This window comes from Pagrus major, chromosome 5, assembly GCF_040436345.1.
Source record: "Pagrus major chromosome 5, Pma_NU_1.0".
NCBI classification, from domain to species: Eukaryota; Metazoa; Chordata; class Actinopteri; order Spariformes; family Sparidae; genus Pagrus; species Pagrus major.
Genome location: NC_133219.1, coordinates 699707 through 723887, shown reverse-complemented (window position 1 = coordinate 723887; position 24181 = coordinate 699707). Strand labels below are relative to the sequence as shown.

At 44.5% G+C, this 24181-nt stretch overlaps 1 protein-coding gene across 2 annotated transcripts in view; it reads left to right on the top strand.

Annotated features, from left to right (window-relative positions):
* The window catches only part of fam189a2 (family with sequence similarity 189 member A2), a 78800-nt gene that overhangs the window by 44787 nt on the left and 9832 nt on the right, over positions 1 to 24181 (top strand). Inside the window, exons 8-11 of one of the 2 annotated variants that reach the window (XM_073466004.1) lie at positions 6013 to 6069; positions 12249 to 12318; positions 12991 to 13188; positions 23147 to 23487. In XM_073466004.1, coding sequence (XP_073322105.1) covers positions 6013 to 6069; positions 12249 to 12318; positions 12991 to 13188; positions 23147 to 23487 — 666 coding nt within the window. The remainder of the gene's footprint in view (positions 1 to 6012; positions 6070 to 12248; positions 12319 to 12990; positions 13189 to 23146; positions 23488 to 24181) is intronic. The other variant, XM_073466006.1, reaches the window with a different exon arrangement.

Sequence of the window (24181 nt, the reverse complement as noted above, 5' to 3'; positions counted from 1 at the left end):
TCTTGCAGGAAGCTGCAACATCTGAGATTTTCATCTTTTACACACGTTTTACCATTTTAGTCCCCGGCTGAAAACTGTGGATTATTTCTGCATCTTGTCTTATCTTTGATGCAATCAAGATTTGTGATGAATTAATAAAAAAACAGAATTTAGATTGGCCTGAAACATTTTGCAGTTACAGGATACATTTTAAAAATTCTGCAAATCAGAGAGCTCATTACAGAACAGTCATCGATTTGATAGATTTTTTATTTATTTATTTATTTGTTTTAATTATAAAGTTTAAACCACACAAAAAAAACAGACAGACTATGTACAACAAAATAAACAGAACAAAACAAGACGAGACAAAACAAAGCGAAACAAAACAAACTGCCAGCCCACAGTAATATAAACATGAGAAAATTACAGTTTGTCAGTCCACATACTGAATCAAGAGTACAGAGGTAGATTTTAAAGTCCAAGACAGTCCAGAGAGCCGGGATCAAGAGAGGTCAAGGAGAGGCTTGGTTGTACAAAGCACAATGCAAGCAGTACAAAGCAAAATGAGACAGAATAATATAGTCCAGTGTAACTAATCCAGGGGATGAAGTTTATCACTTCGAATGTACACAATAAAGGGTCCCCAGACTTCAAGGAACTTGTGGTGAGTGTCTGACAGAGTATATCGAGTTTCTTCCAGGTAGATACAGGAAACCATATCACTCAACCATTTTTTAAAACGAGGAGGGGAAACTGATTTCCAATCTCTAAGGATAACTTGTTTTGCTACGACCATACCAAACGTGAGGGCTTGTTGTAGTGATGAGGGAAGAGTGAGAGAAAAGTTGGAACAGCCCAATATTATCAGAAGACTGTCAGGGATCAACTGTTTACTATATATAATACTGTACAAGTGGAAAATGTCATCCCAAAAGATCCTAAGCTTAGGGCAGGAACAGAAAAGGTGACCCAGAGTCCCTTCATCTGATTTGCATTTATCACAGGTAGCAGAAACAGAGGGAAAGATCCTATTCAGTCTGGTCTTGAAAAAATGTAGCCGGTGGATGACTTTAAGCTGAATAAGTTGAATTCTAGCACTGATAGAGCAAGATTTGATCCTATTCAGTCCCTGGGCCCACAGCGCATCCGAAATCTTATCACCGGTGTCTGATACCCAGGCTTCTTTAATATGGAGAGAAGGGGCTGCCAAACTAAAAAGATTAACGAATTGAGAGATCAAGCGTTTAGAGGTGGGAGGTTTGGTCATAAGCTCATAAAAGATGTGTTGTTCAGGCAACGTTTCAAAACGAGGGATCGACTGCCTAACAAAATTTCTGACTTCATCGAAGAAAAAAAAAATTTGCCTGCAAATGGCCGTAAATGTAAAGATCTATGATGGCGATCAAGCCTTTGTCGGACCACTGTACAAAAGCAGCATCCATCGTGCCTGGTTTAAAACAAGGATTCTGACAAATAGGAGCGTAGGTAGACAGTCCAGGGAGATTCAGCAACACCCTTAATCTGTTTCAAAATCTTAAATGTGTTACACATAAAAAAAAATCATCCTTAAAACATCTAAAAGGTAGATTTAGTTTGGAGAATAGAATGGCTGCTAAGGAGGCACCTGCACGCACTGAAGCTACATGAGTCTCAATTACAGCCCAATTGGGATGGAGGGAGCCAATCTGCTCTGCCGCAGCTGCAGAGTGACTCCAAAAAACCAAAGCTCTGGCGTTACAGGCCCAATAGTAATGACGGAGGACAGGGAGGCTGAGGCCTCCCTCAGCTGTGGATTTCTGTAGGTGTGCCTTAGAGATACGAGAAGGTTTGTCTGCCCAGATGAAGGGAATAATGATGGAATCTGTCATCTTAAAGAAAGAGGCTGTAAGATATATGGGTATGTTTTGAAAGAGATACATAAATTTGGGAAGAACTACCATCTTGACAATATTGACACGCCCAATTAACGAGAGAGGAAGGAGTCTAAACTTATCTATCATGATTTTGAGTTTACCAATCAGGTCAGAGTAATTCAACTTAAAAAGGAGCTTTGGATTCCTGGTGATGTTGATCCCAAGATACACAAAGTACTTGGTGGAAACTTTAAATGGTAAACTGTTGAGGAAGGCAGAGTCGAGCCCATCAGACAGAGGCATAAACAGACTTTTTTCCCAATTAATGGTAAAACCAGAGAGCTGTCCAAAATTCTTTATAAGTCTTAAAAGTGGACTGACACCCTAACGTCTGACAAAGTCAGGATCACATCATCTGCGTACAAACCTATGGGGCTATCAGATGCGCCACCCCTGATGCCAGCAATCTGAGGACAAGATCTAATGGAAATAGCCAGGGGTTCCAAAGCGAGCTTGAAGAGCAAAGGGGAGAGGCTGCTTCCCTGTCTGGTTCCGCGATGCAATAAGAAAGAAGGAGATCTGTCGTGGTTAGTCAAGACCGTAGACTTGGGACAAGCATACAGCATTTTTAAGAGTCATGAATTTATTGCCAAAACCGAACTTTTTGAGGGTCACAAACATGTATCTCCATTCAATTTGATCAAAACATGCTAAGCGTCTAATGAAATAACAGCAGAGTCTGATAGATTGGTGGAATACATAATATTTAGTAAACGAGGAGTACTGGAGAAGGAGAACCTATCTGGGATAAAGCCCGTCTGATCAGGGTGGATTAACGTGCCAACATGTTCGCTTAATCGGTTAGTCATAACTTTTGCAACAATCTTTTGGTCTAGCAGGCTTAAAGGGCGATAAGACGCAACATTAGTGCTGTCCCTATCTTTTTTCAGGAGAAGGCAAATGTGAGCATCATATACACTGTTAGGAAAACAGAGCAATTTATCATCCGAAGAAGAAGAGGGGCAATTACATCTATATGTTTTTTATTGAATTCTATTCCAGAGCCATCAGGGCCACAAGCTTTACTGTTGGGAAAGGAGCGAATGGCCATTTTTATTTCCTCTCGTGTGAAATCAGAATCCAATTCTAGCTTAGTGGCTTCACTAAAAGCTGGAATGTTCAATAAATTGAGAAAATCATCGAGATCGGAGTCAGTGGGCTTAGATTTGGAGGTATACAACTGACTGAAAAAGTCAAAAAATCTGTCATTAATCAGTTTAGGATCAGTTATCAATTGTCCAGTGGGAGAAGAAATTTTATGTATTGCCCTGTCAGCCTGTACACCTTTTAACTGTCTAGCAAGTAATTTGTCAGGCTTATCTCCTTGCTCGAAGTGCTTTTGCTTAAGTTCACGGATATAGTTTCCAACCTAAGGGTGTCTTCATCGTTTGTATTGCGATAAGTGTCCTCCAACACCGCCAACTCAGCCTCAATAACTGCAAGACGCCTCAGCCTGGACCTTTTTAGTGGACGATTGATATGAGATGATGTGACCCCACAGTACCACCTTAAACGACTCCCATAAAACTGAATCAGAGACTGCCCCATTATCGTTAGTGAGCAGAAAATCTGAAATCTTAGCCGAAATATAATCATGAAATGCTTTGTCTGAATTTAGGGAGGGATTGCATTTCCAATTGTATGAAGGTGTCTGGAGGTTAAAATGAATTTGGACTGAAAGAGGAGCATGATCGGACACTAAAATACTATGATATGTTGAACTGAGCATGTGCGAGGTTAGTTTAGAGTCTACTAGGAAGTGGTCAATTCTGGTGAAGGTACCATGTACGGGAGAGAGGAAAGAATATTGTCTCTCAAGGGGGTGCTGAAGCCTCCAAATATCGACCAAATCAAACGAATTCACCAAATCATTGAGAACTGGCACAGATTTCAACAATGGGGTGGCATTGTTGGAAGACCTATCCAACTGAGGGTCGAAATAGCAGTTAAAGTTGCCCCCGATGATTATGTTATGAGTATTATATTCTGCAACAAGATTAAAAACTTTACAGAAAAAATCAGGATAATCAGTAGATGTGGGTCTACTGCAGAAAAATTATGTCAGACGACAAGGACTTTAAATATGAGAATACCTTTCCCCTCTTAAGTGCCTTGCCAAGACCTCTACAATTCCAAGAGGTAAAAGTAACAGGACTCAATCCCGGCTTGGCCAAATGACTATCCTGCATTTAGAAAACCAAAGAACAGAAAATAAAGGCTGACATCACAAACTTGACAAGAAACTGGCAGTATACACACAAAAAACAAAAAACCCAGGACTTCCGGCTTAGCGACTAATGGAGTAAGACGTGCTTGCGGGAGCTCCTGCGAAACTTTCTTAAATGAACACCAGGGCTTTTTCGTGAACTTTCTATTATTACATTTTAACTCCACAAGCTCGTTGTATCTGCATTATATTCCAGTATGCCTTCAAAACCAAAAAATACGGGCAACCCGGCGGCTGCACTAACGAGGCCTGCCCCCCCGGCTGCATCCCCGCCGGGGAGTGGTGCGGCCACCCCGCCGCGGAGTGCAGTTGCTAAGGCGCCTACTTCAGAGAAAACTGCTGTCGTCCCAAGCATGGCTTCTGCGGACTTCAAGGCTGAACTGCTCGCTGCTCTTCGAGAAGAGATGGTAGGCATTTTTAAGTCTGAATTAGAGACGGCAATGACAGACAACTTCACTCAGATAAAGTCCAAGATGCAGAGTGTGAAGACGGAGCTAAAAGCTAACATGGCGGCTATCTGGTCGGAGGTGGATGAGCTAAAGGTAACTGTGAATGACATGGAGGGCCCGCTGTCAACATGTACTGACGATGTGGTTTCACTCAAAAGTAAAGTGGACAAACTTTCAGCACAACTTGTTACTCTTGACAGTAGATGTGAAGATCTGGAGGCGAGGTCTCGCCGTAATAACATCAGGATAATAGGACTACCCGAGGAGCACGGCATGGTCGATGCAACCACAGTTTCCACCTTGCTGAAAGACGCTTTCGGCTTAGGAAAAGAGCCAGTTGTGGACCGCGCGCATCGATCCCTACAGCCTAAGCCGAAACCCGGCGAACGTCCCCGTCCCATAATAGCATGTTTACACTATTATGCAGACTGTGTTGATATCCTACAACGTGCCAAAGCCCAGCGATGGATCAAGGTGAAGGATTCAACTATCTCCATTTTCAAAGATCTCACTGCACAGACAACTAAAGCTCGTGCAGCCTTCAATAACATCCAACGCCAGCTCAGGGACATTCCCGACATAAGGTTTGGGCTGCTACACCCGGCACGCTTCCGGATCACTAGAGGGGATGTCACGAGGGAATTTACATCACCTGACGAAGCCGCAGCTTTTGTGAAAACACTCAAGTAAACTTGGGTTAGTTACTGCAAACTTGTCGAAACAGGTTTGAGTGTAGGTGCCACTGCAGTTATGTTACTTAAAAAAAGTGGTGCTGAAATGTTTTTTTCCTTTTTTATCAGCACTATCTACGAAATAGTTTTGAATATTATACCATTACTGTAGATATGTTCTGTTAATTTTGATATAAATGGCACCATAACTCCTACTGTTCTAATAAGAAGTCAATATGCTTATGTGCAGGTTTCTTAGATGGTTTTAAGTTTTGTGTTGTTAACATCTTGGCCCTGTCTTTAGTTAGACATTTTTATTTTTTTTTAATGTTCGAGGGAGCTCCAGTCAAGTTGGAGCGAGGTGAAGATGACTGTTTGGTCCAAAGCCTTGAGTTTATTCTTTTGGTTTATGACTCCTTGTGGAGTTAGCACTGGTATCCTATCGTTTGGGGATGGGATAGTGGTAGGTGCTCTGGGGGGAGGATGTGGGATTCGGGGTGTGTTAGTTGAGTTAGCTTTTGTAGGCCTTTTTTTTTTTCCCCTCTCTTTTCTCTTTTCTCTCTCTTTCTTTTCTTTTCTCCCTTGTCCCTGGGGTATGGGGTTGGGAACCTGGTCGCCTCCTATTTTAATTTACATTTCACATGGCTAATGTCTCAAGCTCAAATGTAAGATTTATCAGTTGGAATATTAAAGGTTTAGGGGGTGCTGTTAAGCGGTGTAGGGTGTTCTCCCATTTAAAGCACTTGAAACCTGACATTGTGTTTTTGCAGGAGACCCACATGAGGAACAAAGATCAAGTCAGACTGAAATGTCCCTGGGTTGCTGAGGTATTGCATTCTAGTTTCAACTCAAAGGCCAGGGGGGTTGCCATCTTGATAGGTAAATCTGTCCCATTTACCCTGACTAATATCATTTCTGACAAAGACAGCAGATACCTGATAGTTTTTGGTACTCTATTTAGAGTGCCTATCCTATTAGTTAATGTATATGCACCAAATTTTGATAATCCTGGTTTTATGAACAAATTGTTTGAAAACCTACCTTCTCTGAGTGACGTTTTTTTGGTTTTTGGAGGGGACATGAACTGTGCTTTTGATCCTCAACTAGACCGTTCTAAACCTGGCTCAACCCAATCACTAATGGCTAAGGCCCTTTGCAATTTCATGTCCAGTAATGGTTGTGTTGACCCCTGGAGATTCCGTAACCCGAGCAGTAGACAATATTCTTTTTATTCGCATGTACACCAGACTTTTTCTCGTATAGATTATTTTTTTTATAGACGCTAAACTTATGCCAAAAGTGACAATGTTTCGTATCACCCAATTTTTGTTTCAGATCACTCACCGGTGTCCATAGATGTTCAGATCTCCCCCGGACCTGGCTATCCCACCCATTGGCGATTTAACACCTCACTTTTATCGAACGACAAATTTCATAAATTTATTACAAGTGCATTAGACGATTTTATTGCTCTTAACCAATCTGATTCGGAACCTATCTCTAAGGTGCTACTGTGGGAGTCCTTAAAAGCATATTTGCGAGGTCAGATAATTTCATACTCTGCACATATAAGGAAATTAAGGATGTCAACTATTCAGACGCTTTCATCTGATTTAGAATCAGTAGACCAACAGCTTGCGGCTGCCCCATCTGACTATCTTTCAAAGCGTCGCGTGGCCCTACAAACTGAGCTGGATCTTATCACGACTAACGAGGCAGAGCGCCTGTTACTTCATTCCCGTTCTAAATACTACGAACATGGTGACAAGTCTGGTAAGTTACTAGCTCACCAGTTGCGTCGTCAATCAGCCTCATGTCTAATACCTCGCATTAAGGATGGATCGGGAGTATTGCAGGAGGACCCGGATGTTATTAACTCTGTCTTTTCGTCTTTTTATGAGTCCCTGTACAAGTCTGAATTCTCATCAGATCCGGCGGATATGCACACGTTCTTAGATGAACTTCAGCTTCCTTCCTTAAATCCAGAATTGGTTAATCAATTAGACTCTGCTCTGACCACTCAAGAATTAAACTCAGCTTTACAAAATATGCAAAATAATAAAGCCCCAGGACCCGATGGGTTTCCGGTCGAATTTTTTAAAGCTTTTCAGGCCAAACTTATTCCATTACTTTATTCTGTTTATGCTGAATCTTTGTCACTTGGTTCACTTCCTCCTACATTGAGACAAGCCTCTATTAGTGTTCTTTTAAAGTAGGACAAAGATGCTGATCTTTGTACCTCCTATAGACCAATCTCTTTAATGAATGTTGATACAAAGATTCTTGCAAAGGCCTTGGCTCGCCAACTTGAAAAGGTTCTTCCAATAATCATTTCTAAGGAACAGACTGGCTTTATAAAGGGGCGTCAGCTCTATTATAATGTTCGTACTTTGTTAAATGTAATCTATTCGAAAGAAACAACAGCTATACCTGAAGTAGTGATATCAATTGATGCCGAAAAGGCATTCGATCGAGTTGAATGGAATTATTTATTTGCAGTCTTAGCTAAATTCGGATTTGGTGAAAGTTTTATATCGTGGTTACACCTTCTTTATACACTCCCTTGTGCCAGTATCACTACTAATAGCATTCAATCTGGCTTTTTTTCTCTAAACAGAGGTTGTAGACAGGGCTGCCCCCTGTCTCCCCTCTTGTTTGCACTCGCAATAGAGCCTTTGTCTATGTACTTGAGGACCTCTCTCACTTTTAATGGCATCACCAGGACTCATACAGAGTTGAAACTGTCGTTATACGCCGATGATTTGTTGCTATATGATGCAAATCCAGTAAGAGCCTGCCCCGCCGTTGTTTCATTCTTTTGTAGATTCAGCCGCTTCTCAGGGTATAAAGTTAACGTCGCCAAGAGTGAATGTTATCCTGTTAATAAACTAGCGATGCAGCTCTCCCAGTCGGACATTCCTTTCAAATTGAGCCCTTCGGGATTTAGGTATCTTGGGGTTAACATAGCCAGATCTTTTAATAGCCAGTCTCTTTGCCCTGAAAACTTCTCTCCCTTTTTAGCCGAGATTAAGGCAGACTTTCAAAAGTTTAGAGCCCGACCGATATATCGGCTGGCCGATATTAGGCATTTTCCAAACTATCGGTATCGGCATTTATAATTGCCAATAAATGAATATTTATAAAATAAAATAAAAACGGACGAAACACCCTTCAACCATGTTATGAGTGTTGGCGTTGCATAGTTTGTCCACCAGAGGACACTCAACACTCGTGTTTAGAACGCCACAAACCCTACAACCAGCTGATCCAGCCAGGGTCGGGCAGAGCAAACCAGTTATCCATGACTGAGATCATCGTTGAAGTGTGTTCATTGTAAGTTGGCAATTGTAACGAGAAATACATTGCATACATCCCTATCAGTTCTCTTAACTCAAATAAGCATGACAAAATTTGTGACTACCATGTCCAGTTTTGCTGCTGTTAGGTGTAAGCCGAGAGTGAAACTGACTTAGCTAGTAATTTTGATGTTCCTCTGTTCTGTTGTGACAATAAAACAAACAAGTTTATTTTTAAACTGCATCATCGTATTATTTCAGTGAGGACTCATAAATAACCACAAATAACTAATGTTACGGAAATCTGTTTATGTTTTGTTACGCGTTTCTGGATGAATTTTTTTTTTATATATATCGGCCGATATATCGGAATATTGGATTTTTAAATCACCAAATATTTGTATCAGTATCGGCCTTAAAAATCCTTTATCGGTTGGGCTCTAGTGGAGTTCTCTCCCTCTCTCTTTGATTGGAAGAATAAATACTGTCAAGATGAATGTCCTGCCAAAGTTTCTTTTTCTGTTTCAATGCCTGCCTATATTTTACCAAAAAGTTTTTTTAAAACAGTAGACTCGATTATTTGTATTTTTTTGTGGAATGGCAAAACACCTAGAGTTAGACAAAAAGTACTTCAGAATAGTAAGTTCTATGGCGGCCTCTCATTTTCAATTCTACTACTGGGCCGTGAACATAACTAAAATTATATTCCGGTTCAAATCAACTGATATACCTTGGTATCAACTGGAAGCACAGTCATGCCCCCCAGCTTCTCTTTCTGCTTTATTAACCGGCCCGGTCGCCACAAACCCCTCTGGCCTTACCTGCAACCCTGTGGTTACCGCTACGCTTAGGATATGGTTTCAATTCAGGAAACAGTTTAAATTTACTGCTCCCACAGTTTTAACCCCACTGTTAAAAAAATCCTGTGTTTAAGCCCACGTTTACCAATTCCACTTTTTCCTTATGGCAGGATAAGGGTTTGAAATGTTTTAAGGATTTCTATAAGGAAGGGGTCTTTTGTTCTTTCGCAGATCTGGTTACTGAATTCAATCTTCCATCCTCTCATCTTTTTAGATATTTCCAGGTGAGGAACTGTGCAAAATCCTTATTCTCCAACTTCCCCCACCTTCCACCTAAGCAGCCATGGGGTGAATTTTCACAATTTAATATTTTACAGAGGTCTTTAATCTCAAGAATTTATAGTTCTATTCAGTCATATGATGATCATTTGACCACTAACACAAAAGAGACTTGGAAACGTGAACTAGGATTGATTTTTGATGAATATTGGTGGGAATCCGCACTGCAGGTTATTCACAAAACCTCTATTTGTGCCCGTTTGACCTTGATACAGTTTAAAGTTGTATTTAGATGTTATTATTCGAAGACAAGATTGGCACAGATTTTCCCAAATACGGTAGATGTCTGTGACAGATGTGGAGGCTCACCCTGCAATCTTACGCATATGTTTTTCTCCTGTCCAGCTCTGACGAACTTTTGGCAAATTTACTTTAACACCATGTCTAAGGTATTCTCAAAGACTTTTCACACTTCACCACACATTGGTATTTTTGGTCTTCCGGAAGAGTGTACCCAATACTCTACTTAAAAATTGGAAGTAATAGCTTTTACCTCCTTGATTGCTAAGCGCCACCTTCTTCTTAACTGGAAATCCACAACAGCTCCTTCCAGTACACAATGGATTAAAGAGGCTATGTCCTTTTTAAAAGTAGAGAAAATTAGATATTCAAGAAGGGGAAACTTGAACAAATTCTACAATAAATGGCAACTGGCTATTATTTATTTATCTTATCTATTATGTTTATGTGGTCAGTTTAATCATTCTATACAGACTATGTCTAAATACTTTTTTCATTGTAGGCATATTGTCTATTTGGTTTTATTTTTAGTAATTGTTGTTCGTTCTAAAAAATATGCAAATCTAAAATCTAAGGATGTATGCAAACACGTTTAATGCCGACACCAATGTGTCCTGATATAAGTGCCTTTGTTACTCTTGTATACACATCAATAAAAATATGAAACAAACAAAAAAAAAAAAAAAAAAAAACATACCAAAAGCCGCAATGAGAACTAGGCGGCACTACCCTCTATCCGTCGTGGAGGCTGCCGGGTAACAGAGGCGGCTAAACCGTACAGCAATAAGCTGGCCTCTACTAACAGCACCGTGAGCACCTCCAAAATAAAGATTAACAAACAGTAAGGTGCACCTACAGGAACATAATAATAACAAACAATCGCTAAAGCCCAAACTGGAAATGTTTGGAGGAGTGGCATTTAGGTGGGTCCCTTATAGAAAAGAAAGATAAATGAAAATCGCACCAAGGCTAACCAACAAGGCTGGCCTGAACACTTTAAGTAATGAGTTTAAAAGTCCTGGTGGGGCACAATACCATGAGAAACGAACAAAAACAGCAAGCATATCTCACTCCTGGCTGAAAATTATAACGCTGAGAATTCAACACTTGGACATTAAGAATGACAAAATGCTAAATAACAACGTCAGTAGCGAAACTGCATAAAATACAGGAGATAGACATCTATATGGAAAGCTTTAACAGTGGACTCTTGCAATGATGATCCGCGGTCGCTCATTAGCGAGTGGCTTGGGTCTCAGGCTGTGGTGGGCCCGATCAATTTTGACGGGCCTGGTAAAGTTGTCTTGCCCAAGAAGCTCCGGTATCAGCCGCGACACAAACTCAGTTGGGCGACCGTTTTCTTCACCCTCTTTAATACCCACAATCCTGATGTTAAGCCTACGGGAGCGACCCTCCAAGTCATTCAGTTTAGCTTTGAGTAGTCCGTTAGCCGCCGTTAAATCTTTGCATGTTGCCTCTAGCACTGTGATGCGGCTATCGGCAGCTGAGAGAGCCTCATCCATGTCGTCCAGGCGGTGTTCAGCTTCGCGGTGATCTTTTTGGAGGGCGGATAGGCTTGCTTCGATTGAGTCAAGGCGCCCCTCCATCGGCTTCTTCAAGTCATCCACAAGCGTGCAGATCTTGGCGAGCTCGACGCCGTGGCTAGCGATAGCAGCTAGTATAGCATCGTTGTTGGCAGCAGTCGGGGTGGGCTGGGATGTCTCCTTTTTGCCTTCGTCTTTCTTAGGCATAGTGTAAAAACAAAGATCGGCAGATTACGATGCAGAACGGCGACAGGGCAGTGGGAAAGTTTAAGTTTAATAGGAAAATGGAGGTAGCAGCACGGAGCTCCGACAAAACAGGTCTACTCCATTACAGCGCACGAGTGCCCCCGATTTGATAGATCGTTAATGTTGCTGAAGGAAACTGGGCTACAACGAATCAGAACATTAGAACAGACAAAGTTATGATGAAACTTTTCCTCCATTCAGACTATGTCACTAATCAGTCTGAATTCAAAAGGACCAACTATTTATTTGTCAACATCAGGCTCAGTTAAGTAAGTGACTTCAGTTTCTGTGGATCATCAGTGCAGGGCTTTACAGCACACACATGAATGCATAACCAAGCACCTGCATCAGCACATGACATAAACATCAAACAAACACACACATTATAATAAGGTGACTAAGGGAAGGCTAACCTACATCTTGTGTTTTTTAATGTGGATATCTAAGAATAAAAATTGGTCAATAAACTAGAATTACCAACGATGCAGTTTTTTGGTGGTTCAGATAACAGTACCAGTGTAACAGTCTCTGTTTATTTCAGGACTCTGAGATCGCTCTGACAGAGGTGACTATGAACCCGACTACGTCTCCACCAGGAGCCTCTCTGCCAGGTAGGAAACGTGTCCAAACACCAGGTGTGGCAGGCCTGAATGTAGAGGGGTCATGGGCTGGGTTTCTTTCATGCCCCACATAGCCTCACACAGTCAAACAAAACTTCACTCCATACAGAAATGAACCTACCAAAATCTCACTGGCCGATCTGCAACCAGCTGCACTGTGGATCTCTGTACTGCTGATATCAGTCACTGTTGCAGTAGACAAACTCTGTTAAATAGATGTGCTGTGCTGCTTTATTTTGTACTCACTGTCTTTAATGTATTAGATTTCATCGTGTATTGTTGGTTTTAGTTTGCATGCCATGTACTGCCCCTGATCCAACTGCTTTAGCCAGAGAATTCACGAGAGCTCTGATGTACCGGTCCGACTACAATGACTCGTCCAGTCCCTCCTGACAAAGACAAGGCTCCTCAGCCAGAGCAGGAGGCCCTGCTGCTACTGATGTTGATTTAGACTGGGTTTAAGATTTAACCACAGACACAGAGTTGCAAAACTTTACAAAATGAGGCTTTACCAGTTGGAAAGTGCGCATGATGTTTGTTTGTGTATTTTTTAGGAAGTTTGCTACCAGTTTGTGTTGTATATAAAAATAATAATGATCGTAGTAATGTGTGCTTCTAATATGCTAATAGCATGTGTGTGCATATGTCTATATTCATACTTAGACACGAGTCCCCAGACAGTACCGGCATCACCAGGCGTCCTTCCACAGGCCAAGCCCCCACCACAGCCCCAACCACAGCCCCAGCCCCAGCCCCCCCCTCAGCAGCAGCAGCAGCATGCTACAGCACCGGTTCCCTGGAGGAGAGCAAGGATCCACCGCTCCAATAGTGACCCAGTTCTGATGGACATCGCTGCTAAAGGTTGGCTTATTTCCTCATGTGGTACCATGTGGTACTATGTAGTATGCATGCATTCTTTGGAAATTGGGATACCAATGTAAGAAGAGTCCATTGTGACACACAAATCCAGACTACATACATAATCAGCACATTAATAAACCCTTTAATTCAGTGGAATAGATGGAGGATGGATGGAGGATATATGGAGGATGGATGGAAGATAGATGGAGGATGGATGGAAGATAGATGGAAGATGGATGGAGGATGGATGGAGGATAGATGAGGATGGATGGAGAATATGGAGAATAGATGGAGGATGGATGGAGGATGGATGGAAGATAGATGGAGGATAGATGGAGGATAGATTGAAGATAGATGGAAGATGGATGGAGGATAGATGGAGGATGGATGGAAGATGGATGGAGGATGTATGGAAGATAGATGGAGGATAAATGGAGGATGGACAGAAGATAGATGGAGAATATGGAGAATAGATGGAGGATGGATGAAGATAGATGGAGGATGGATGGAAGATAGATGGATGATAGATGGAGGATGGATGGAAGATAGATGGAAGATGGATGGAGGATAGATGAGGATGGATGGAGGATAGATGAGGATGGATGGAAGATGGATGGAGAATATGGAGAATAGATGGAGGATGGATGAAGATAGATGAAGATAGATGGAGGATGGATGGAAGATAGATGGAAGATAGATGGAGGATGGATGGAAGATAGATGGAGGATACCTGACTCAAACCCCTCAGGCTGGGTTCAGACAAAAATGAAGAGATGATGTCCAGTTTGGGACTTTTAGACATTTGATCTTGATCTTTTAGTGAAAATAATAGCAATAAAATAGAAATAAATAAATATAGTGTAAAAATAAGTTATAAGTGATAATAAGTGATGGCCCAGCTGTCTGTGTTGAGGCTGTGTGTCCCGTTAAGTGCTGGTGTTTGTTACTTCTCAGGCGGCGAACATTCATGTTGTTGTAGTTAGCTAAGTTTGAACAGGCAAGCTGTAACCATAGTAACAACTGTGTGACAGGTTAACACAAACACAGTGCTTCAGTTTACATTAAATGCATTGAGCTCAAGTCGGGTTTGGATGTAAAAAACAGCCCACCTGTGGAGTACGGATCAGGCTCAGTTAGTGTGAAGGTGGAGTGACAGTGATCCATCAGCACTGTGTGCTCATGCTTTGAGATTTATTAAGCAGAGTATCTCAAAGCTATCCAACACATTTAAAGTCAGCAGTGTATAAAGCAATGTGAGTGTTGAGGAGTGTGACCTCTGATGCTGATTTTAGCCTAACTGACCACTGCAGGGCTTCGGTCAGAAAGCACACGAGACATCAATGGAGTCTATGGTATTTACTGGAGAACTGTGCAGCAATTCGTTTTGGTACAATGCAATGCAGTTTCTGTAAATATACAAAGAAATAAAGAACTGAGTTATCACAGTGTACTGCTTTAAATATATGCAATTGAATACAGTAGGCTTAACAGCCACTTCACAGTACATAAACACATTTATCTCAGTGTCAATCACTTAATATTCATCAATGTGGCTTTAACTATTAATTACGTAACATACACATGTAAACCGAAAACAAATATGAAGGCTAGCAGCCATACAAACTCATTCAAACTTGGTTAGCTTATAGATGCTAACTCGCGATCATGCTAACGGGTGAAAATGGCCCTTTTAACGAACGTAAATAATCACTAGGAGCTACACATCACTATCAGAAAGGGTAAGTAGCATATCCACATTCATTCCACATCATTATGACCATATCTTACATCGTCAGTGACTGCTGTACCACTGTAAACATGTCAATAGGCGAACGGGAGGCCGGAAGAGGAACTGCATAAACTGTCTCCAAAATAAAATGCCCACTTTCAAAATAAAAGCATGAATATGAAACCATCTCTAACTTGAAGAATTCTTAACAGCCGCCCCCACATTTGCCTTGTAAATGTGTAAGACCAGGGATTCTTCAAGTGTCTTTGGTATCATCCTCAAGTGCAGGAAGCTCAATAAGTCTAGCAACTGGTCTCATGTAGACTTTGTCCTTGACTTTGACCTCTGCCGCTCTGATACATCCATCCGGGCTAGCGATAGCCTTGACAACTCTCCCGATAGGCCACTGAGCTCTCGGAAGTGATGGGTCGATGATCAGCACGACAGAGTCCACAGTGATGTTCTTTGATGACCTTTGCCACTTTTGCCGCGTCTGAAGGTTCGGCAAGTAGTTCCTTGTGAACTGAAGCCAAAACTGATCCACTAGAGTCTGACAGTGTCGCCATCTTCGCCGTCCCATACCTGCTGGAGTGTAGACCACTTGAGGCAGAGCCGCATCCCGCCGCCCCATCAGAAGGATGTTTGGAGTGATGGGGTCCAAGTCGGCTACATCAGCTGACAAGTATCCCAGTGGCTTCGAGTTTAAGATCCCCTCTACTTCCACCAGAGCTGTGTACAGAACATCCTCCGAGACGGATTGGCTGCCCACTGCGACTTGGAGGCCAGATTTGATGGAACGTACCTCTCTCTCCCATGCTCCACCAAAATGGGGAGCGTTAGGCGGGTTGAACTTGAAGGCAATCTGGTATTCTGTCAGTTGCTCTTTCAGTTGGGGTTCCATGGCTGCGAAAGCCTTCCTGAGTTCCCCCTCAGCACCGCGGAAGTTGGTACCACAGTCCGATAACATTTCCTTTGGCCGTCCTCGCCTGGCAATGAAACGGCGAAGAGCAAGGAGGAAAGCGTCCACATCCATAGAGTTCAGAAGCTCTATGTGCACCGCTCAAGTCGTGAGGCACTTGAAGATCACGCCCCAGCGCTTCTCTGTCCTCCTACCTATCTTCACCAGGTAAGGCCCGAAACAATCAACGCCAGTTGAGTAGAAGGGTGGACAGAGAAGTCTGAGGCGTTGCGGGGGCAGATCTGCCATCTGTGGCACCTTCGGTTGAGCTCTCCAGCGCTGACAGGCGGAGCAGTTGAGTTGGTGATGTCGGATAGCCTGTCGTCCCCTCAAGATCCAATACTGTCTACGCAATTCAGCGTAGACCCGCTCCGTGCCTGGGTGCAGAAGACGTTCATCCTGGTCTTTGATGAGAAGCTTCACCGCGGGGTGCTTTGGGTCAAGCACAATTGGGTGGATTTCTCCAACGCTTGGGTTCAATCTGCGCAGCCTCCCTCCCACGCGGATGAGGCCCGTTGCAGCGTCCCACTCTGGAGCAAGGCTAAGCAGATGACTGTGATTTGACACAGGTTTCTGTGCTTTAAGGGCGGCGACGTCTCCTGAGAAGCTATGTGCTTGACATCCTCTCAACAGCAAGAGCTCTGCCTCTCGGTGACTAATGAGCTGGTTGTGCGCCGGGTCTGTTTCTGCCGCCCCATGAGCTTGTCGCGTTGCTTCCACCAGTTCCTTCCATGAGTTGTACTGGGTAGCATCGGGGATGTTGTCGTTGGGCTCCACAGCTGTGAAACAGCAGAATGTGATACCTTTCAATTCGGATGAGCCCACTGCTGGCGTTTGCTCAGGTTTCTTTGGCCAGTGCTCTGCACTCTGTTTAAGGAGTGGGGGTCCTCGACTCCAGCGACCAGGTCCTGCTAGCTCCAGCAGTGATTTTCCCCTGGTTATATCGTCGGCCGGATTGTTTGGACTGTCGATGTATCGCCAAGCCTGTCGGTCAGTGAGTTCTTGGATCTCCGACACGCGGGTCCCGACGAACACCTTATATCGACAGGAGTCTGATTGAAGCCACTCCAATACTGTGGTGGAGTCGGACCACAGCACGGTTTGTCGAATGGGAAGCGTCATCTCATTCTGTATGAGCTTGGACAGTTGAGCTCCGGCTAGTGCTGCACAGAGTTCTAGGCGGGGGATGGACTGTTGCCGTTTAGGAGCAACCCTGGACCTAGCCATAATGAAGGAGGTGTGGATGGTGTCTCCTGCATCTACCGTAAGGTAAGCTACTGCTCCGTATGCTCGCTCCGAAGCGTCACAAAAAATATGGAGATCATACTTTGCATCTGTACCTGTGGCAGGGAGTGGCGAGTAACAGCGGGGAATGGATACACTGTTAAGATGTTTCAGCTCACTCTCCCAGGCTTCCCAGGCTTCTCGGAGGGAAGGAGGTAGGTCCGGATCATCCCAGCCCCTTTGTTTGGACCAAAGCTGCTGGATCAACACTTTGGCACGGGTTGTGAATGGCACCATGAACCCTAAGGGGTCATACTGACTGGCTAACACTTGGTAGGCCGTCCTCATCGTCAGCGTAGAGTGCTCAATGATTCGATACTGATAGCTGAGGGTGTCAGCAGCGCAGTTCCATCTCAGGCCTAAGGTGGGTTCAAGCGGGTCTGTACGGCTCTGGCTCAGCCACTGCTCTGTAGCTGAAGATCTGGCCTCGGTGGGAAGATGGGATACCACCGTTGGCTGATTACTTGCCCACTGCCTGAGGTCGAAGCCTCCTTCTGCCAATAAGGTGCGGAGCTGATCGACTCTTTGCTTGGCTGCAGAGATGGTGGGAAAGCTTTCAAGGCAGTTGTCGACATAGAAGCTCTGCTGCACCGACTGTAGCACTTCAGGATGGCTGTCTTCGTAGTCACGAGCATGTTGCTGTAAGGCGAAGATAGCACAGCATGGACTGCTGGTTGTGCCGAATGGTAGCACCTGCCATTCGCACACATCTGGTGGTTCTTCACAGCGCAGGTCCCTCCAGACGAACCGAAGGAGTGATCTGTCTTCAGGTAGCAGGCGGATTTGGTGAAACATTGCACGAATGTCACCACTCACTGCAATCTGGTGCTGCCTGAATCGAATGAGAACGCCTACCAGCGATGGACGCAGCGTAGGCCCAGGTAAGAGTTGCTCGTTGAGGGAGACATTTTGGTGCAGAAAAGAACAATTGAAGACCAGGCGTGATTTGTTATTGTGGCACACAAGATGATGAGGGAGATACCATGCTTCGGCAGACTGCTCCACCTCCTGAGGTTGAAGTTTCTTGACGTACCCAGCGCTGATGAGTTTGTTGATCTCAGCTGAGTAGATTGCCGCTTTCTCTGGATCTCTCTTGAGCCGCTTCTCTGTGGCTCTGAGATGAGCCATGACTGAATGAGTGGAGCTGATGAGCTTGGGTGCGCCTTGTTTCCTCAGGAGGGGGGTTGCATAGCGGTGGACTCCTTCAACCTCCATTCGCCGTGTCTTTGTTTCCAAAAGGTTCATGGCATCTTGGTCCTCACGAGAGCGGACAACCATTTTCTCATTCCGGAAAGGTAGGACATCCAGTTGCCATAACCTCTCGACATTCCGGTACAGGAGATCATCTGGGCTGGCGAATGAGGTGAAAAGGCACTGGGTCACTGATGTTTGTTCTGGCACACACCTCTCTGATCCCTGCAGGGCCCATCCTAGGGCAGTGTGGATGGCTATGGGTCCACCGTTGGATCCTCTGCGGGTTGGCTCCGTGGCCGTGATGAGGTGCACATGATCTGAGCCGAGCAGTACTAGTGGCCGTACTTTGTTGAATGACTTCAGTGGTATTCCACGCAGGTGAGAATGTCGTTTTTGAAGCATCTGTACAGGGTAGGTTTGCTCCACTAGATCTAGACCTGCTGCTGTAAATGCTCCCTGCACATTGAACCGTTTCTGTGGTTTACCTCTGGGGGAGATCTCGAAGTTAACCTTTAACCCTTGGAGGTGTGTGACATCTGTCCTTACAGTGCGTAGGGCGAGGGTCTCAGACTCACCATTCAACCGGAGCTGCTGGACAGCTGTTGGTAAGATCATGGTCCGTTGTGCTCCATCATCCAATACAGCGAAGGTTTCTACTGAATTAGAATCGTTGTGCAGCAGGACGGGAACCACTTTCAGCAGCACTTTGCTGGAGGTTATGCTGGGAGTCAAGTATACTCGACTCTCTGATGTTCTTGACTGTGGGTCGGTGGAGCGACACTGTGCAATGTTGTGGAGCACTTGTAGATGGATGTCGCCACAGTCACTGCAAGGTTTCTTGAGGTTGCAAGACTCAGGTGCGTGGGCACGTGCACACTTCCAGCAGCGTTTACCATCTGTTATCCACCTGTCCAGCTCTGTTGTTGATGTCACTTTAATGCTAGGGCAGCGGCTGATGTAATGTTCTTTGCTGTCGCAGAAGAGGCAGTGCACTTTAAATGGCTTCTTGCCACCAGCTGACGAGTACTTGCTTGTAGTGCTCGGTTGGATGGGCTCTGCACCATGATACACTGCTATGCTCTGACCTTTCCCCTTGAATGGGATTTTCTCTCTCCCATTACTAGCAGGCTTCTCAAGTTGATAGCGCTGTACCAGTCTGCTCGACAGGCGTTGTTGCTGAGCTTTACCTTGAAGCCAACCATTCAGGTCTTGTAGGTTGTAGGGGTTGAGGCTTGTAGTGTTGAGCTTTCCCTGCAGCTGAAGATGCTCAATGAACCCATCTCTGTGATATTTCGGCAGTTTACTGAGTAGACGGTCGACGTGGGAGCAGCAGTTGAGTTCCATCCCCTGCGGCCCTTCCAAGGACAGCAACATGCTCACTAAGAGGTGGACTCTGAGAGCAAAGCTTTGAAAGGTGCGTGCGTCCCCAGACTTCACATCAGGTTGGTTGAGGATAGCTGCTATTTCACTCTGCGCTAGCTGATGTGGCTGGCCATACTGAAGCTGTAATGCATGCATGGCTGCTGTGTATGGGAATGGATCATGTCTGCAGGACTGGCCAATCATCTGTGCTTCGGGGAGCTTGAGGTGTTCGAGTAGCACATGATATTTGTATTTTTCAGTCAATTCGGGATGGGGTTCGAGCAGGTTATTCAACGCTAACTTAAGGTTAGCAAACTCCCTTTCGCTATCCGTAGTGAAATCTGGGATTTTGGGTTTGGGCACACCATACACCGAGCGTGGTTGCAGACTGAAGTTGTGTGGGGCTGTAGTCTGGCCTGTTGGAAACTGTGACTGAACAGCTGGGGAAGTAATCACTACTGGGGCAGATGGCAGTGATTGAGGTGGCACTACAGGTGTATATTGAGGTAGACTGTAGATCGAGGGGGATTGAGGTGGAGGATAGTTTAGCACTGCTTGTGGCCTGTGATATGAAGCTGTGGGCTTGTAGGACGGAGCTGCAGTTGTCAACAGCTGCTGTGCCTGAGGTAGGTGACTGTAAGCAAGTTCATCCTCACCACGATGTAGCCCTGTTAACTGAGGTTGCAAGGGGACTGGCTTTATCAGCTGCTGTGGGGCCGAGGTTGGCGTCACTCTACCAGATGAGAAGATTGGATGGGAGGAGATTGGGTGCTGTGGAGAGGCTGAATATATTGGTGTGAATGCAGATTTTGCTCCTTTAGCTACTACATCAGGGGTATAGTCTCTCAGCTCAGCTTCTCTCTCTAATGTTGAAATCACATCAGCTGGTGAGTGTCTTTCAGTGTGGGACCCTTTGCTGCGCACCTGCTTCTCTGCTGATGGAGAATGGCTTGAAGAGTGGAGGTATGAAGGGGGGCGCAGTGGTGAATGTGATTGCATTATGGGGGATGTGGTACCTTTCACATTGTGATCCTCATCATTCTCCTCTTCTTCCCGTAGGAATGACGTAATATGCTCCAACAGCTCTTGGCGACGACGTTGTCGACGTTCATATTCGCGGAGTTTGTTGGCGACCTGAGCCATTTCAGCCTTTTCCTCCCTCTCACTCTTGGATATGGACTCCATAAGTTGCTTGAGTGATGTGGTGCTCAGTGGATCACCTGGACCAGGGCTATGTGAGGCTCTGCTGTTACCAAGATGAATACTTGCATCTGCTTGTCCACTGTCTGCTGCGGCTGCTGCTCCTTTCTGCTCCTCATGGACTCCGTCGTTGAGTTGGGAGGAAAGGGCAGGTCCATGATGATGGTAGGCAAGGATGTAGTCTTCTAGGTGCTTGGGTGTGCGGCGTTGCCTTTCACGTCGGTCTTGTGCATCAACATGTGGGAGAGATGTTGTATCTTCCTTTGATGTCATGTTCTGCAGCAGTCAATAATCCGGCTCGAAGGACCTTTGTTGAGGAGTGTGACCTCTGATGCTGATTTTAGCCTAACTGACCACTGCAGGGCTTCGGTCAGAAAGCACACGAGACATCAATGGAGTCTATGGTATTTACTGGAGAACTGTGCAGCAATTCGTTTTGGTACAATGCAATGCAGTTTCTGTAAATATACAAAGAAATAAAGAACTGAGTTATCACAGTGTACTGCTTTAAATATATGCAATTGAATACAGTAGGCTTAACAGCCACTTCACAGTACATAAACACATTTATCTCAGTGTCAATCACTTAATATTCATCAATGTGGCTTTAACTATTAATTACGTAACATACACATGTAAACCGAAAACAAATATGAAGGCTAGCAGCCATACAAACTCATTCAAACTTGGTTAGCTTATAGATGCTAACTCGCGATCATGCTAACGGGTGAAAATGGCCCTTTTAACGAACGTAAATAATCACTAGGAGCTACACATCACTATCAGAAAGGGTAAGTAGCATATCCACATTCATTCCACATCATTATGACCATATCTTACATCGTCAGTGACTGCTGTACCACTGTAAACATGTCAATAGGCGAACGGGAGGCCGGAAGAGGAACTGCATAAACTGTCTCCAAAATAAAATGCCCACTTTCAAAATAAAAGCATGAATATGAAACCATCTCTAACTTGAAGAATTCTTAACAGTGAGTGCTAAAACATCAATACAAAGCTCCAGATGTTTACAAATATTCAGCTCCGTGTCCTCTGTTTGTGTCACGTCTGGACATTTGTATCATCAAGAGTCTTTTCTGCATTCATACACAGAGGCAGTATGTTTGTGATTTGTCCGTCCATTCTTGTGAGCGTGATATTTTAGAAACGCCACGTGCAAATTTAATCGAATTTGGCATAAATGAACTAGAGTGATGATTGGATTTTTGGGGGCATTTTGGGCTATTACTCAGCAATTCATGTGACAATTACAACAACATTTGTACACAGATGACTAATAGGATAAAATGATGACGTCAAGACATTTTATATCCAAAAGGTCAAAGGTCAACTTCACTGTGACATCATAATGTTCTGCAAAAAATGTTTTGGCCATTATTCAACGCCACAGCTCAGGAAGAGCAACTTGACTGGTGCACAGAGGCATACAGTACAACTGTGAGCTGGTAATTCTAGTTTTATTTTAAGGGCAGTGACTAAAGCAAAGTGGTTAGTTCATAATTATCAGCCAATCAAGACAGTCAGCCAGTCTCATCACTGGTCTCATGGCTCTGAAGCATCAGAGCCAATCACAGTGAAGTATGGCATAATAGCACAACTACATGGAGGGAAGTTCACTTGGAGATCATGTTTTTATTTTCAGCACCACAAATCTGCAGCTGAGTGCACTGATTATCGTAATAACTGATTAAAAATATATTGTGGTGAAGCTGTTAAATGGCAGCATCACCAGAATTATTCTGTTTCCAGTCATAATTCTACGATCATGTCATAAATAATGTGATACAGCAGCATTTCCTTTATAAGACAGAATGAATTAGCCCCTCCCACATAAACATGCAGAATCATTTGAAATGAATCAGTCTGGTGTGTGTAGAGGTGTGTGTTTGTTTGTAGCAATCTGGTGTCAGTTTACCATCGTGTGTGATGGCAGTAAAAAGGAGCTGTGGACAACAGATACTGTACGAATCACTCATATTATTTAGATCAGTGCAGACTGCTTTATGGACATTCCTGCTTTAACCACATTAAATAATCTGTTTTTGTTAAAGAAAAGTTGGTCTCCACACTTTAATCACTCATTTTTTCAAGTTCTTTTCCTATTGTAATTTTTTACCACAACAACTCTGTTTGTTCAGGGTCTCAAATTATCCATATTCAGCTAGCATGTCATCATTTACAATCTTCTTCCCCTCTGATGTCTGCTGTAGTGCAGAGCAGCTGCGACGCCACCCTCGCTTCCTCTCCTCAGACCACAGATTCTTCCACCCAGACGTCGCAGCTCACACTGGCTTCCCAAACCCAAGGCCAAGTCACAATGCGACGAGGCGCCAACGATGGTAGGGTGCCCCGCCGGCCCAGGCCCTCTTCTATGGTGGACTACCAGAGCTACCGACACACACAGCAGCTAGTCAGGAAAATCCTGGAGCAGCCAGCAGCTCAGGGCCTGACCCCTGAGGTCCAGGAGCTGGTGGACAGCATTCGCAATGTGCTTCTGTCAGATCAGGAGCACATGGAGGAGGCTGTACGCTGCGCCAGTTACATAGAACAGGTAGGAGTTCATACATGCAGAATAGAGCTGCACAATCCATTGAAAATTGAAAATCTGCAGTATCGATACTCCAGTACTAGCAGTGTTTTTTTTTTCCGCGGTACATGTCAATTTACCGCTGTTGTGCCCATGTACTCCCACCAACACACTCCCACCAACACACTCCCACCAACATCCTCCCACCAACATCCTCCCATCCTCCCACCAACATCCTCCCACCAACATCCTCCCATCCTCCCACCAACACACTCCCACCAACATCCTCCCAGCAACATCCTCCCAGCAACATCCTCCCACCAACATCCTCCCACCAACATCCTCCCACCAACACACTCCCACCAACACCCTCCCACCAACACACTCCCACCAACATCCTCCCACCAACACACTCCCACCAACATCTTCCCACCAACACACTCCCACAACACACTCCCACAACACCCACCAACATCCTCCCACCGACATCCTCCCACCAACACACTCCCACAACACCCACCAACTTCCTCCCACCAACACACTCCCACCAACACACTCCCCCCAACATCCTCCCACCAACACACTCCCACCATCACACTCCCACCATCACACTCCCACCAACATCCTCCCACCATCACACTCCCACCAACATCCTCCCACCAACACACTCCCACTAACACCCTCCCACCAACACACTCCCACCAACATTCTCCCACCA